Genomic DNA, 16,384 nt, shown 5'->3' with positions numbered 1-16,384 from the left:
TTCTTTCTGTTTCATTCAATTTTTCTATTTTTCCTGCTGCTTATATTCGGCATTTTACTTTTTTTGTACTTTTTATTTTTTCTGTATAATTCCGTCTTTCATCAATTTTTATTCTTCTGTTTGTTTTCTCTGTGACTAATTTTTTTGTGAATTTTTTGATAAAACTTTTGAAAACTACATTTTTAAACATTAATTCGCAACCACGTCCTTTCCCACTTCGTTTTCAACAGTGCAATTTTTTTCCATCTCGATTTAATTCCAGTGTGGCCATTACAACCGTAAAATTTTTTTTTCGTAAAATTTCAGCCATTTCCGGCTAATGTGCGACACTGACTGACAGCAATGAATTAATAAATTTTCGTAATCGTACCGCAAAACGAATTAAACGAAAGGTCTGGTGTTACACACCATAGTCGTCTCGTTGAAAAATTCTACGGCACAAAGAACAGTGTTTGGAGCGTGTTTGCGCTACGCCACTGATTCGCATTGTCCATTTAATTCATTATTGACCAATCTTTTCTAAATCTTTGTCAATTTTCCGTTCGAGCGAGTCGTATTTTTTCCAGCAGTCGCGCCTGACCATAGAAATTGGTTTCTTTTTCGGTGCACTTTCACATTATACACAAAATATGCAATTTCCTAAATATGTCAAAGTATGTAAAAATTACTGAACTATGAAATTAAACGCCGAAATAAAAGCACGGACACGCTCTAGCGTGAAGCGTGTAATTCTCGGAAGAAAACGAAGAAACGAATTCGAAAAAAGCACGGATTTTCATTGGCCAAAACCAGGAACAAACGGCCATTTTGGCTACGCGATGAATATTCAAATTCGCTGCTTTTTCTAATGTTTATTTATCATAATTATCTTGATGTTGGTGCGGTGCCCACTCGAACGACCTCAGACACCTGATGGTAACTTGGTAACACTCATGGGTGGGGAATAATTCGGCAAAAATTCGAACGTGACGTCATGGTTATATAATTTTTAACGCGGAACAGGGGACGACACGAGCGGCAAAAACGCGATTTATTGGACCAGTTTTTTACCAACGATGCTGCATTTACCGCTTTTTTTCAACACACTGTATGCAAAAAGTGTGAAAAAGGTGTACCGCTTTTTTAAAAAAAGTTGGAAAAACAGACACAACAACAAAGAACTGGAAGTGAGAAAGTTTAAAATTAGTAAGAAGACAAAAAGTTACAAGATAAATTAATAGAAAATTATTCTATTAAATTAATAGAATAAAGAAAATATACAAAAAATTGGGGACAAAAAATAATGAATGCATGAATGAGTAAATCTGATGTTTATTTATGATACACATTTCTTTGATTCTTGTGTGTCTTTCATTTTTGGCAAATTTGATTATTCTGTGGATAATTTTTTTATCTTTTTCTTTTTATTTAATTCATCTTTTTTATTACCATTGTTAATTTACGTTTTTGGCTTTTTTTAAATTTTTTTCTATTCGTTTATTTTTGGTTTTCCTTGCCTATTCTATTTATATTATTTGTGTTTTATTCTTTTTTTTTTCAGTATTTTTCAATTCTTAGTCTCTTCTTCTGTTTCATTTTTTGCCTCGTGATGTGTCATGATTTTTTCCTCAGCTATTTTAATTGTTGTAGTATGTATTCTTTTTGCTTATTTTGTACTTTCGTGTTCACACGGGTTTTTCTGTTTTTCTATTTTTTTGGTATTTCTTCTATTATTTTAATCTAAATGCATCAAATTCTGATATTTACTAAAGTGTTGTTGCGTATTATTCATATATTTTGTTCGTAAGAAAGTTTTTAAGATCTTGGACAACTAACAGAATTCAGTTAGTTTACTAAGCCTAGGTTTTTGTAATGTGAGTTCAGCCCTACTTTATTTTATAATTGAAAATCTTACAAAAACTCGACTACGCCTCGTGATGGAAGGAGTTCAAAACACCCAGTATGTAAATAAATACATGACTGATAAAAAAGTTGGCAAAAATTGGAAAAAATAAATAAAACAAACAAAGAAAAGCAAACAAAGAAGAACCAAAAAAATATCTGGGGAATTTTATTCTTCGTTTTTTGATAAATTTAATAATTTTATCCCTAATCCCTATTCTGTGGATTTTATTTTTTCTATTTTTATTCTTTTTTTTCGTTGTTTCTATGCTAATTTATAAGTTCGTTTTTTTTTGTTACAATTATTTAGAATTTTTTGTTATTATCTCTGATATAATTAAAGAGTTGTTCCCTTACTCATATTTTTGTACACAATAAGATTTTACACAAATTTTAAAGAATTCAGTTAATTTACTGAACAATGTGAGTTCAGCCATACTTATTTTTAAAATGGAAATAACAATTGAAAACATTGGTAATAATATAAAAAAACAAAAACAAGAAAAAATAAATAAATACATAAGGGAGGCAGAGCAGAAGGATAACAGAAAATATTAAAAAAATAAATTTATTTATGAAACACATTTTTTATGCTTGTGGGCTTTTTTACTCTTTCTTTTTTGGAAAATTTCTTAATTTTGTCTCTGATTTTTTTGTGTGAATTTTATATTCTTTATTCTTTTTTATTTTTATTCATAGTTTTTCTAATAAATATTTTTTTCTATTTATTTATTTCATGATTCATGATGTTTTCTTAAGTAATTTCAATCTTTTTCTTATTTTTTTTGCTTATTTTTTACTTTCATGTTCATACGAGTTTTTTAATGATAGTTTATTACAAGGATAATATTTTTTCTTTTTTTTATATTTTTGTAGTGTTTGTGTTATTATTTTTTAATCTAGATTGATCAAAATCTGATGTTTAATTATTAAAATGTTGTTGTGTTATTCATATTTTTTATAAGATCTTGAACGTAATTAGGTTGGCTCTTGGTTTACTGAACTAATGAAAATCGTACAAAAACTCCACTATGCCTCATGTTAATGTTCACAAAATTAAAGGAATTCAAAACACCCAGTAAGTAAATAAATAAATAATCGAAAAATTTGGTGAAAATTAAAAAAATATAAAAAAATAAATACAAACAAGAAAAAATTAATTAATTAATATAAGGAGGCAGAGAAGAAGAATACAAAAATATCCAGGGGCTTGTTTTTTATTCATTCGTTTTTTTTTTGATAATTTTTTCTCTGATCTCTTTTCTGCAGATTTGATTTTTTTTTAGTAATGTTCTTTTTATTACCTCCTAGCCCCTTTTCCAACCATTGTTTATTTACATTTTTTCTATTATCTATTTTTTTCTGTGATATATCATGTTTTTTTTTCTTCAGTCATTTCAATTTTTGTATTATTCTTTTTGTTTGTTTTGTACTTTTTTATTTGTTTCGCTTCGTTTTCACACAGGTTTTGTTGTCTATGACAGATTGTTTTTGTATCAAGGATTCTGTCTTTTTTTTGTTATGTTTTAGTATTTATTTTAATATTTTTATATTAATTTTATATTGTTGTGTTCTTCGTATTTTTGTTTACAAAAATGTTTTTAAGACTTTGGTTAAATGACTGAACCTAGGTTTTTATAAAGTTCAGCCCTATATTTTATGTTATATCAACATAAAAATGTGCATTTTTACCGTACGCTTATAATTACGTGCCTCGGCTTCGCTCCGACCTGACCTTTCCTATATTCTTGCAAAACTTCTCGATAAAAATAGATATTTTGGTTCTTTTTGAACAAAGAAATTCTAAATGGGAGGCAAAAAGTTGAAATATTATATAATTCTTTTTAATTTTGCCGTTAATTGCGCCGAAAACTTGTTTCGCAAAACTGCAAAAACCATAAAATTTATCAATGGCAAAAAGTCTAATTTATTAATTTGATTTATGGACCAGTTCAACTAGTCGTAAAAATAAGACAAATCTAATCAAAAATCTAAAAAGTCGTAAAACCCGTGTATTTTATGTTCGGTTCTAAAATTTACAAAAAGTAAGTAAAGTCGCCAATAAAGTAAAACGTAAAATATTTGATTATACCCTGATAGGGTCGCGGATGCGTCGTGATGGTCACATGATCACCCTTTCTCGGGCGACCGAGCTATAATCCAATTTTCCAAATTCTTTCAATTGGAATTAATTTTGACAAAGAATTTAGAACGCTCCAAATAAATTAGATAAGAACGAACGAATTGCACTGTAAAGAAATCTGGGCCTCGAACAAAGAAGGCGGCGATTTTTGGCTACCGAACCTAACGGTCGATTTCGTTCCAAAATCGAAATTTTTAAGTAGCAAGCAAACTCCTAAATTACCTGTGTTGGAACGAGTTTTGCAAACGAATTAACGGTATTACTCCAAGATGCATAGATCAAAAACTATCGAATCGTAGCTGGCCTTGGTCGCCTAGGGCGTAGGTGAAGGGGGGACACACATGTTTTGGCGTGTGGATGTGCGCCGAAAAATTGCAAGTCAAGATTTCCTGCTTGACAGGTTTGTGCGATTAGAGAGAGGCGGCTTTTAACCGATCGAAACTGTATTCCGGTTGTGAATACATATTTTTTAATAAGTATTAGATCGAGCTACTGTGGGATCAATTAAAATAAGTCGGTACACACTGGACGGCGAGCGGGGAAAACCACACTTTTTACTTCTTTATCTGAAGGTGGCGACACTGCTAATATGCAACTGGAGCGATAGTAATTTACATTATTAAGTAGGATGCAGCGATGTGGGAAATTCTATTTCCTGGAAACTTTTGACCAAGTAAAAATTTTTATCAATCGGCGATAGAAAAAAATTGTATTTGCCTCGAGCGACTAGTGTCTATTTTATGTTTCGTATGTAATTGCAGCTCTCGGCTACGCCTCGAGCTGCTATTTCCAACCACCAACGTCAAAGAAAAGTAAGTAAAACTAGTAAAAACTATATTCCAAATTTTGACAGCCCTCGGCTTTGCCTCGTCAACTTTATGAAAATACATTTACAAATTATTTTTTAGTAGCTAGAGATTTATTAATAAAACACTCGGATGCGTCTCGTAACCAATTTTATTATGACATTTGTACAAAAACTGTTGGAATTTCTTTAATACAGATACTAACAACTACATCACATAATAACTATAAAATAGTAAAAAAACACACTATCTAAATTTTTGTCGCTAATGAAGACCTTGAAGTGGTAACTAGTGAATTTCTAAGGAAAACATTAAATTTGCGATTAAAAAAGAACAGTAATTAATAGTTGTCTATTATATACAAGACGATAAAGATATATTTCACAGTCTTTATCGTCGTGTATAATACATTTTTTTGCAATAACAGAACTTCAAGTTTAAAAGAAAAGATTTATTGTTAATTTATTAATTCTTCAAATTAATATTTTGAACTTAGTAGTAAATTTAATTTAATAAAATAAGTTTAAAACATTTTATCTTCGACTCATGCGGATAAAGTGCTACTGTATCTACTCAACAGAGTTGATAAAGAAATAGTTTAAACATCTGCTATAGAAAAAATCCTTAATCTTAAATTTATATTACATTTTTATTAAAAGAAAAATTGTATACAAATAGAAATTTTATAAAATCTGGACGTAAAAACTATAGTTTTTGTTGTTTTATTTAAAAAAAAACAACAAATTTTTGATTATACAGAGTGATTCAAAAGTGTCGGATCAACTCTTGTAACTCCAAGCAACTGGATTTCTACTTTTTAGTATATTTTTTATTTGTTTCCATTAACAACTGTTTTAATAATTGTTATATTTTATAATTTTTGAGTATATTAAACGTTTAGCGCAACATATAATACTAATTGGTGATTTTTTTAATAGATTTTGGTAAATAAATTAGTCAAAACTTAAACTAAAAATCTAAATTTGAAAAAAGACTCAAACTATTTTTTACTATAGGAACATTTAATCACATTTGAATCACGCTGTATTGTATTTTTTATTTTCACAACACAACGTTTCGAGTTGCTAATATATCATGATAAATACTACAAATGTTATAAAAAATAACTAAAACCTGTAATAAACGTAAAATAAACTAAACAAAAACAATACTTGAGTAACTTTTCATTATTACATGCCTCGGCTTTGCCTTGACTTGACAATTTATAGATTCATAAAAATTACAAGTTGAAGTTTTTACAAAAAAAAATTTCGATACACAATTGTGTAAAATAAAAAACCGTTTAATTTCAAAATAAACATGATTTCTTATACTTTTAGCCTCAACTTTGCATTTTGCTTACCTTAAAAATTAACAAGTGGTAAGAAATTCTTTTCGCTCATATTTTTTGCTTTTCAAAATAATATATAAGTGAAACACTCGTCTTCGTCTCGTGTCATCATTTTGGCCGACCTGATTCGATTTTTTTTCAGTTCTTTTATTACTTATTTACAAATTTTTGTTCTCAGCTCGATAAATTACCACGGGCTCGAATTTGTTTATAAAAAGAATATTTGTCAAATACTTAGTCAAAAACAAACACCAAGTTGTTAATTTTTGTCAGATTGACGTCTACTGTGTGTCCCAAAAAGCTTCTCTCTAGTCAAAAACCAAAAATATAAAATTATTTTTAATAGTCAAAAATATGAAACAGTCAGTATTTGACACTCCTGTTTTTGACAACGCTTCTTACTACGTGTTTAGTGTTTCTCCTGTGCAAATATGCAATTTATCACTGCTGCAATAGATTTGATCAAATAATTGTCAAGTGCTTTTTTGTAGCCAAAAACCAAAATTTGTCAAACCTATAAAATAATAGTCAAAAATGTAAAATATACTTAATATTTGAAATTCCGATTTTTCAAAAATAGTGTTTAACTCGACTGTGTTAAATGTGCAAATAATTACTACTGAATTGGTTTTTGTCAAACAATTGTCAAATAATAGTCAAATAGAGATTTGACAGTAGACTGTTTTTTTTATCAATTTGTTTAATTTTTGTTCGATGTGCAACAATTTGTCATTGCTAGATTGGTTTTGATCAAATAATTGTCAAAAAAATAGTCAAATGCAGATTTGACACTCGACTTTTTTTTCATTTTTTTTAATTATTGGTAGATTTGCAATTGGTCACTGCTGGATTCGTTTTGATCAAATAATTGTCAAAAAAATAGTCAAATACAGATTTGACACTTGACTTTTTTCATTTTTTTATTTTTTTATTGCAGACCTGGACGACCACCACATGGGGGGCACGCCGGGCCTGTACACGTCGGGGCGTTCGACGTCGTCGAGCTCTAGCCCGGGGGTGGCCGGCTCGAGTCCGGCCCTGTTGGTGGTGCCCCAGCCCATCAACGCGACCAAAATGGGCGGAATGCAAAACGGCGGCCCGCAACCACGGAAGTACCAATGTAAAATGTGCCCGCAGGTGAGTCACTGTCCCCTTGATCCCCCCCTTATAAAACCGAATCTCCGCTTCCTTTGATTCTTCTTGATCTTCAATCGCCGAACGAATGCGTCTCTGTCTTTCCCATTGAATTTTCAAAGATAGCGCGATGGGATTATTAGGTAAGATCAGGTAGACGACGGACCCTTTTGTGAGTGAGTGGTGACCCCGCAGGTAAAAAATAGTCGATTTTAAAAAAGTTGACCGCGAACGAATGCAACCAAACTAGGGCACGATTTTTTTAACGAAAAATTATTATTGTACTTATATACAAGGGGGCACCTGTTTTAAAACACGGCGAGAAAAATTGATTTTATTCGCGATAGTCGCCAGTCATTAGAATAACAAATTTAATGACAAAAATAAACTATCTTTCGGGTCACTCAACTTGACCATTTTTATTTTTAATTTTTTTTTTACGTGAGATGAGAAATCTTGATTTTGGAAGATAGGTCCAAATCTAGTGGCGCCGATATTTGACAATAATTACAAGACACAGAACGAGAGAGAGGTTAAGTGAGACGACTTCCGTTATTAGTAGCGTTTCAAACTTGTTTTGGTGGAATTTATTTATGAGGAGCTGACAGTTCGTTACTAGTTTTCTTTGTTGATGAGGAAAAATGGTCGTTAGCTTCAGATTTAATGAGGTGTGAGGAGTGTAGGATTTCGAATATTATTTTTTCGGATAATTACCAATGAAACGAGATGTTTTTTTTTAGAAAAAACTGAGACTTGACAGTGTCCAAAGAGTCCTTGATATAATTTAAAGAAGGCGTTGTTTTTTTTTGAAATTTTTCGGTCAAAAAATTAAGATGATATATTTTCTCAGTCACTCAATAAAATTCTTCAAATACGGATCTGACACTAAATATTTAATATTTTTTAACAAATTGTTACTAAAAGAAATGCCATTTTTTATTAGATACAGGTCTGACAATGTTGACTAATTATTTCAACTCTATTTTAAATATTATTTAATTATAAATATAAATATGTAACATAAATATGAATATGAATATTAATAAAAAATATTAATATCAATAAAATTAAAAATATGAAAACATTAATTTATCGAAATTATATGATTAAAAATGATATTTTAAGCAAAAAATTCTCAATAAAATTGCTGCTATAATAAGAAAATTACGTGTGTTTGAATTTTTTATATTTACTTAATTAATTAATTGTAGAAAAAAATTGAAAAAATTCACAAGCATAGAAAAAAATATAAAGTGTTTAATAGAAAACGCTGAATTTTGTACGAATATTAGATTTGAAATAGAGTAAAGATACACTTTTAGTAGACTCACCCTGTATTAGGTGATTCATAATTAAATTTTCGTTATTATTTCAGTCAAGCATTTTCTAGTAAACTTTTAAGTCTAATTGAAACAAACTGTAAATTAGTATATAATTTTCTTCTAAAATAGAAATAGTCAAATATAGATTTAACATTAAAATTAAACTACCAAAGTCGATAAATTGCCTTATACTCGATTTTTTTTATAAAATACCTACTTCAAGCATCCAGCCAATAATAGACTATTTTACATTGCATTACATAAACGTCGTTGAAAATCAAGTGTCAAGTGACACTGTATTTTGTCAAATACCGAAAAACCAAAATTTGTCAAAAGTGCGGTATTTGACACTGTTTAATGCAAAAAGAGACAATCTGATATCAACGTCTTTGGAAATCAATTAATCAATCAATTACTGTTCAGACGCTGTTGGTTAATTTTTTGTCAAATTAAAATCGAAAAAACAAGATGTGTCAATAACACGGTATTTGACACTGTTTTATGCAGTAACCATCAATAACATGTCCATAACTAAAATACTGTTTTAATTCGTCTAAACCTTTGTTAAAAATGCACAATATATTGGACATAAGTTTTTACAGTTTTAGAACTAAAACAACTAATAACAAAAAATGGAAATTATAAATTCTAAAAATAGTTTTCTACACATTTTTTTATAAAATACATACTTCCAGTCAAACATACACTATTTTACATTAACTTCCTTAAAAATCAAGTGTCCAGACGCTGTTTGTTAAAATTTTGTCAAATACCGAAAAACCGAAATTTGTCAAAAGTGCGGTATTTGACACTGTTTGATGCAAAAAAGACAATTTGACATTAATGACTTTGAAAAATATCTGTTTACACGCTGTTTGTTAATTTTTTGTCAAATTAATATCGAAAAACTAAAATGTGTCAAGAACACGGTATTTGACACTTTTTAATGCAGTAACAACCAATAACATGTCCATAAACCATGATACAGTCTGTTTTAAGTCGTCTAAATCGTATTGTTGTCAAAAATGCACAATATATCGAATATACAGTTTTGACAATTTTAAAACTGAACAACTCACTGGAAAAAATTAAAATATTATCAGTTGGCCGTTTACGAGATTTTTTTCATAAAATTTGCACTTCTAGTCAAAAATAGACTATTTTACATTAATGTCCTTGAAAATCAAGTGTCCAAACCCTGTTTGTTAAAATATTGTCTAATTCCGAAAAATCAAAATTTGTCAAAAATGCGGTATTTGACACTTTTTTTATGTAATAAAATGAACAATTTGATATTAACGCCTTTGACAACCAACTGTCTAGACGCTGTTTGTCAATTTTTTGTCAAATTAATATCGAAAAACCAAAATGTGTCAATAACACGGTATTTGACACTGTGTTGCAGTAACAACCAATAACATGCCCATAACCATAATAATGTCTATTTTAATTCGTCTAGACCTTATTTTGGTCAAAAATGCGTAATATGTTGGATATTTATTTAAAAAATTAACATAAGTGTTTGGTTTTGTTCCAAATTTAAGAAAAAGTGTATGAATTGTCTATCAAGTCATTGTCCAATATTTATTTGTCCAAAGAAAGTAGATATATACTAATTGTATTACGTCCATTTTTTAGTATAAAATTTTTGGTAAAAATACTTGTCAACACTTTCACTCACAAAACAATTTTGACAATAATAGTTTCTAATCTTGATCTTATTAGTGGGCCCTGTGAAGGGTCTACACAAATCAAGCCACCTGTGCGTATAAAAAATCACATCCAAAGCCTACTTTTACTTTTATAACCAGCATATGTTTTATATTATTTCCCCCATAAAAACGTCGAGCCCTTTTCTCGGCTCAGTTCGTGTGAGATTTTGTAATATTCCTGTTAATTAGCGCGAAATGACCTAACCTAGAAAAGTACAATAAAATCGGCAAGATTAATTCGTAATTAAATGTGTAAGATTCAGGTTTGTCGCTGTAAAAAACCGTAATAAAAGAATAAAAATGTCCACTTATCTGATACATAAAATTTGCATAATTACGTCCAATTACCTCAGTAAATACATAATTACATATACTTACTAATTTCCATAAATTAGATCGTAATTATAAAACGTGAGTCTAATTCGAAAAATTCGAGGAGATTTGAGGAATGTCGTCGTCTGCTGGTGTGGTGGTGACGTCACGTGGGGTAGGTAGCGTTGCAATAAAACAAGCGAGTGCGTTCGTCCCTTCCACGGCCGTCCCTGACCGTGAAAGCGAAAACGTATTTTTATCTCATCTCAGTTGGCGTGGCGCAAAAAACCGAAGCCGACACTCTCATAATCCATAAATCTCGACAATTTATTCATCGAATTATCATAGCCGCCTAAGACAATGTTTCTCTAATAAATAATAATAATAATAACAAAAACAACAACCGATTTACATAATTCCACGATCGGATCGAGGCAGGCGTGTGCCGTTTTTTGTATCGATTTTTTGCCGCTTTTTTTCCACAAGCTACTGGATTCGGCCCCGACTTTTAATAATGTTTATTTTGCGGATGAGATGGGGGGCCATATTTATGGCCTTTTTAACCCCATTGTGTCGATTGTTCGACACCTGTAATAAAGAGATCGATTGTTGCGTTTTTTAAGTAGGCCGTGGGGAGGGATCGATGAAGGGTCGATCATGGCACGCTTTCATGCAAATCGCACCCTGTATATAATTGAGACGTTGGAAAAATCACAATGCAACAACCAACGCCTACTTGAATTAGGCGATGCAAAACAGACGAATTTCATGCCTGTCGTGATTTCGGTGAATATTCATGGAATCATTTTCAACGCCTACTGGATTTTTTCTAAGAACTTTGACCCGTGTAATTAGTTAAGACTGTCAACGAGATTTTGGATGGACAATAAATACGTCAAAGGAACGGCTACTTGGAACTGAGAGAAGTGCTGTTAGCGCTGGATAAAGTATCAGATTCGGGCCAAAAAATAGACAAGAATTTAGATAAAATAGATGTTTGCACAGTTATATTTTCAAGCAGTGTTGTCATATCTTAAATTTTTGACAATTAGAGATGTTTATTGGCGGTTCTAATTCCACCACGTGATTCTGAACTAAAGTTTTGGCCGTTTTTTTGACACAATGTTAATCTATTTTTACACTCGTGTCAAATTTTGACAAAGCTACAGTACGAAGTCATTAAGATGTTTGATTAATACATTTTTTAAAATTAATTTTAATCGACAAGTTTTGTATAAAAAAATTGAAATTAATATTTTCAAATCATTTGTTGATATCTTAAATTGTCAAGTGTGTATTTGACAAAAATTTGACAATACCTCCAAAATGTTTTTTATAATTTCTACCTAAATAAAATATCTTGTTGCTCTTATGAGTTAAATATTTGTGTTTTTCAACTTTGTCAAAAACAGTAGTGTCAAATTTTAAATATTTGACAGAAAGAGGCATTTATTAGTTTGTTGGCAGTTCTGATTTCACAAGTCATTCTAAACTAAAGATTTAGCCGTTTAAGACACAATGTTAAACAGTTTTCAGAATCATGTCAAATTTTGACATAGTTGGAAATACGAACTAATCTAAGACGTTTGAGTCAAGGTTTTTTTAAGTTAACAAAAATTTGACAATAAGTTGCCTTTTTGACTTAAATATTTATACTTTTTTCACTTCTGTAAAAAACATTAGTGTCAGATTTGACAATAAGAGATATTTGTTACTTTGTTGTTCTCATTTCACGAAGTTATTTTACTTAGTTCCGTATAAAAAATCATAATTACTAGTTTTAAAATCATTTGTCGTAAAAATCATTTAATGTTGTCAAATATGTATTTCACAAAAATTTGACAATAGCCTTAAGAAGTAAGTAGTTTAGAATTTCTACCAAAATAAAATAATCAATTGCTTTTTTTACTTTAATATTTATGTTTTTTTCAACTTTGTCAAAAACAGTAAAGTCAAATCTTAAATATTTAATGGTAAAAGATATTGTTAACAAATCTGATTTCACCACGTCATTTCAACCCAACTGTATTTTATATTGAAGACCCAATGTTAAATTATTGTAAATTTTGATGCAAACTGATGTCAAATATTGACAACTCGAGGCAATTTACGCCGAACACATTTGGAGTATCTCATAAAATTTATATTTTTGTTATGACTTATTGAGTTACCTAAGTACTTTCTATGTATTTCAAGTTTGTCAAAAACAGTAGTACCTACCTATTCAAAGTTTAAATTTATATTTGACAATAGGAGATATTTGTTAACAATTCTGATTTGACTTTTTGATTGCATTCTAAACCAAATCTTTGTTAGTCTTGAAATTTGAAATAATGTTCATTTTAATTCAAACTAATGTCAAATACTGCCAAGACTGAGCAAATTTATATAACAGCTATTTAATGTATCAGAAAGAGTTTAGTTTTGTCGACAAATCTTAAAATTAAGGTTTCCATAAACTATTCATTTGTCAAATAAAATTTAGTGTCATGTGCTATGCCAAATGTGTATTTGACAATCTCTACCAATCAATCGATCAATTATAACTTAGATATTTATGTATTTCCACGTTGTCAAAAATAGTAGTGTCATATCGTAAATATTTGTAAACTATTAAAATATTGTCAATTTTTAATGCAAATTATTGTCAAATTTTATCATATATTCAAAAATCGTTCATCAGGAAGAGACACAGACACATGTTGTCTTTAAAATTAGAGTACACCTTGACTGTGATTTTTTATACGCATCAGGTGGCTTGATTTGTCTCGACCCTTGTAGTTCGGCTACTACAAGCGTCAAAATTAGAAATAATCATTGTCAAGAACGTAATATTTGACAATAAAAACGGCTGAAACGACCCCTCTAACCAACCCCATGCACGGAAACCGATTGAGACAAATCAAGCCACCTGATGCACATAAAAAAATCACGCCCAAAGCCCACTTTTACTTTTACTCAACACATGTTCCATATATTATTCCACCCCCTCAGAAAAAATCTCGAGAGTGTTTACACGTTGTTTTTTCTCCTCATCGCCCCTCTCCCGCTTCCCCGATGTCCCCTTACGAATGTAGCGACCACATGGACCAATAAAGTGGCCCAATGGAATAACCCTCATCCCTCATTAGCCCAATCATTAATTAATTCAACCCCCACCTCCTTTTATCATCATTGCCAAGTTGATTTAAGCATAAAGTTTGAAAAATTTGATAGGGTTTTGGGTGAAATAATCGTTTGGTTGATAGTAAAGAATGCAGAATTTGTCTGGTCGATTCCAATTCTTGGCCTGCTAGACCGTGTGAACTCTCATCTAGTTGAGGGTTGCCGAGACCGGGGTCATGTGTTCCTCTCTATTAAGGGTAGACACACAGGAAATCAGTTTTGATCGTTGAGATAAATCACGCGGCGTTGGAAAAGTGAAATTGTTTGCGGTGGCGAGAGGGGGTGGTAAATACAGGTGGTTGGAAGGAAGGGTTGAACTTGACCTTGAATCGCCGACGGCATTTTAATGAATCGAGAAACAGATTTTGATCGGAGAACACTTTCAGTTTCGGCCGCGACGCAGCATCTGACGTCACGGATGCCAACGATTGGCTTTTGTCTGGCCTACTGTGGGCCATTTTTTAACGAAATTGTCAAAAACTTGACAACGACTTTTTGGAATGTTGCAATAAATCTGCAAAATTTCGCTAATTTAGAAAGTTTGAAATCGACAATTGCTTGAAATCAATTGTTACTGCTTTTGTTACTTCGGAGTTTTATAAAAGTGTCAAAAACTTGACACTTGTCGACTTGCCACAAACTGCAGATACCTAACATTTTTCATTAACTCCAATAGTTTCGCCGTAGTTGGCCTTTGAAAAGTAAAAATTTCAAGTTGTTTTTTGCGTTTTTTTTTTGGAAACTTAAAAATTGACAATGATGTGACATTAATTATAAAGTTATTTCGAAATTTTAAAAATTATTATGTTGACAGTTGACGAAATTTTAGTTGGGTCGGGTCGATCAGGTCAGGTCAACGGTTGGCTTTTGTCTGCCTCACTCTGGACCATTTTTAAACAAAATTGTCAAAAACTTGACAATGACTTTCTAAAGTGTTGAAACAAATCGCCAAAATTTCTCTAATTTAGAGAGTGCTGTATCGACAATTGCTTGAAATTAATTATTAATATTATTATTGTTTCTACAGAATTTTATAAAAGTGTCAAAAACTTGACAGTTGTTATCTTGACTTTATTTCTGAATTTTAAGAATTTGGCAGTTATCAACTGTTTCATTTTTTCGAAATTTTTGTCAGATCCGGTCAGGTCAACGATTGGCTTTTGTCTGGCTTATTATGGACCATTTTTAAACGAAATTGTCAAAAACTTGACAATGACCTTCTGAAGTGTTCAAATAAAATCTGTAAATTTTCTCTAATGTAGAGAGTATTATATCGACAATTGCTTGAAATTAATTGTTATTTTTATTGTTACTTCGGAATTTTATAAAAATGTCAAAAACTTGACAATTGTCAACTTGAATTAACTCGAATTCTTGCCACAAGCTGTAGAAAATAAATTGCCTATGTCATATTGCAGTTTTTACTCCAATAGTTTCGCCGTAATCGCCCTCTCAAGTTGTTTTTTGCATTTTTTTTCGGAAACTAGAAGACTTAGAGCAAAATTTATTTCAAAATTTATTTATTTATTTGACAACAGCGTGATACTAATTATAATTATTGTTATTTCGGAATTTTAAAAATTGTTTAGAAGTTGTTATCTACTGTTTGATTTTTTCATATTTTGTCGAGATTTTGGTGAATTTTCGGAAAGATCATTGTCCTGCGACTAATAGTTTTCGAGAAAATTGCTAATATAAGCTATCAAGAATTTGACCGTTTTTTCAATGCCAGTCGATTCCCTGGATTATTTTACATAGGTTTACATAGAAATAGTTTCATTTTTTCGAATAGTTTTCTCGAAGTCGAAAAAATAAAAAAATTGAAAAATTTTTAAACACCTTCCTATACAGAATTATCAATTTGAACAGTGTCTCAAAAGCTGATGAAATCATCTATTCTATCCTTTATAGATTTTGATGTGCTCTTTAAAATGGAATAAGTTTTTGCTACCTAGCTGTTTTAGTTTCGCCGTAATCGGCGTTTGAAAATTTTTTTTGCTTTGAAATCTACGTCATTTTGCAGAGTTTTTAAGTTTGTTCTAAGGGTAATTACTTGGCATTTTTCGCCAGTTCTAATAGTTTCGCCGTAATCGGCATTTAAAAAATTTTAACAATGTTTTTGGTGTTTTTCTCGGAAACTAACATCAAGAACCAAAATAAGCATCAGAGGCATTTTTAGTTTTCACTAAAAATATTCATTTTATTATAATTTGAAAGTTCATTCAATTATCTACCATTTTCAAAAAAAAAACAATTGGTCTGAAAATATTAGTCTTCGAGAAAATCGCCAAAAAATAAAAAATAAGGTGTCTCAAAATCAGTTAAAACTTGCGTGTCATTTCTGATAGATTTTAATGTGCTTGAAAAGTGCAAATTTCAACATGTTTGTGGCGTTTTTCTCGGAAACTATTATAAAATCAAAAACCAAAAACTTTTTTATTGTCGAATTTTTTTTTAATTATCTCTTTTTTTCATAGAAGACTGTTGTCCTGAGCGTAATAGCTTTCAAAGAAACTAAATGCTAAATAAAATTAAAAAAAGGTAAAATAAAACAAATT

General features: G+C 30.4%; 1 protein-coding gene across 5 annotated transcripts in view; it reads left to right on the top strand.

Moving 5' to 3' along the window:
* LOC659822 (zinc finger protein rotund) overlaps nucleotides 1-16,384 on the top strand; it is a 145,346-nt gene that overhangs the window by 95,916 nt on the left and 33,046 nt on the right. For 4 of the 5 annotated variants that reach the window (XM_064358285.1, XM_008203014.3, XM_015984901.2 and 1 more), the window contains 2 exons: nucleotides 4,786-4,836; nucleotides 7,119-7,318. In XM_064358285.1, the coding sequence (XP_064214355.1) occupies nucleotides 4,786-4,836; nucleotides 7,119-7,318 (251 nt within the window). The remainder of the gene's footprint in view (nucleotides 1-4,785; nucleotides 4,837-7,118; nucleotides 7,319-16,384) is intronic. The other variant, XM_015984902.2, reaches the window with a different exon arrangement.

Source organism: Tribolium castaneum, chromosome 8, assembly GCF_031307605.1.
Source record: "Tribolium castaneum strain GA2 chromosome 8, icTriCast1.1, whole genome shotgun sequence".
In the NCBI taxonomy this organism is placed as follows: Eukaryota; Metazoa; Arthropoda; class Insecta; order Coleoptera; family Tenebrionidae; genus Tribolium; species Tribolium castaneum.
The sequence above is the reverse complement of the archived record's forward strand: the minus strand, read 5'-3'. Positions and strand labels throughout refer to the sequence as shown.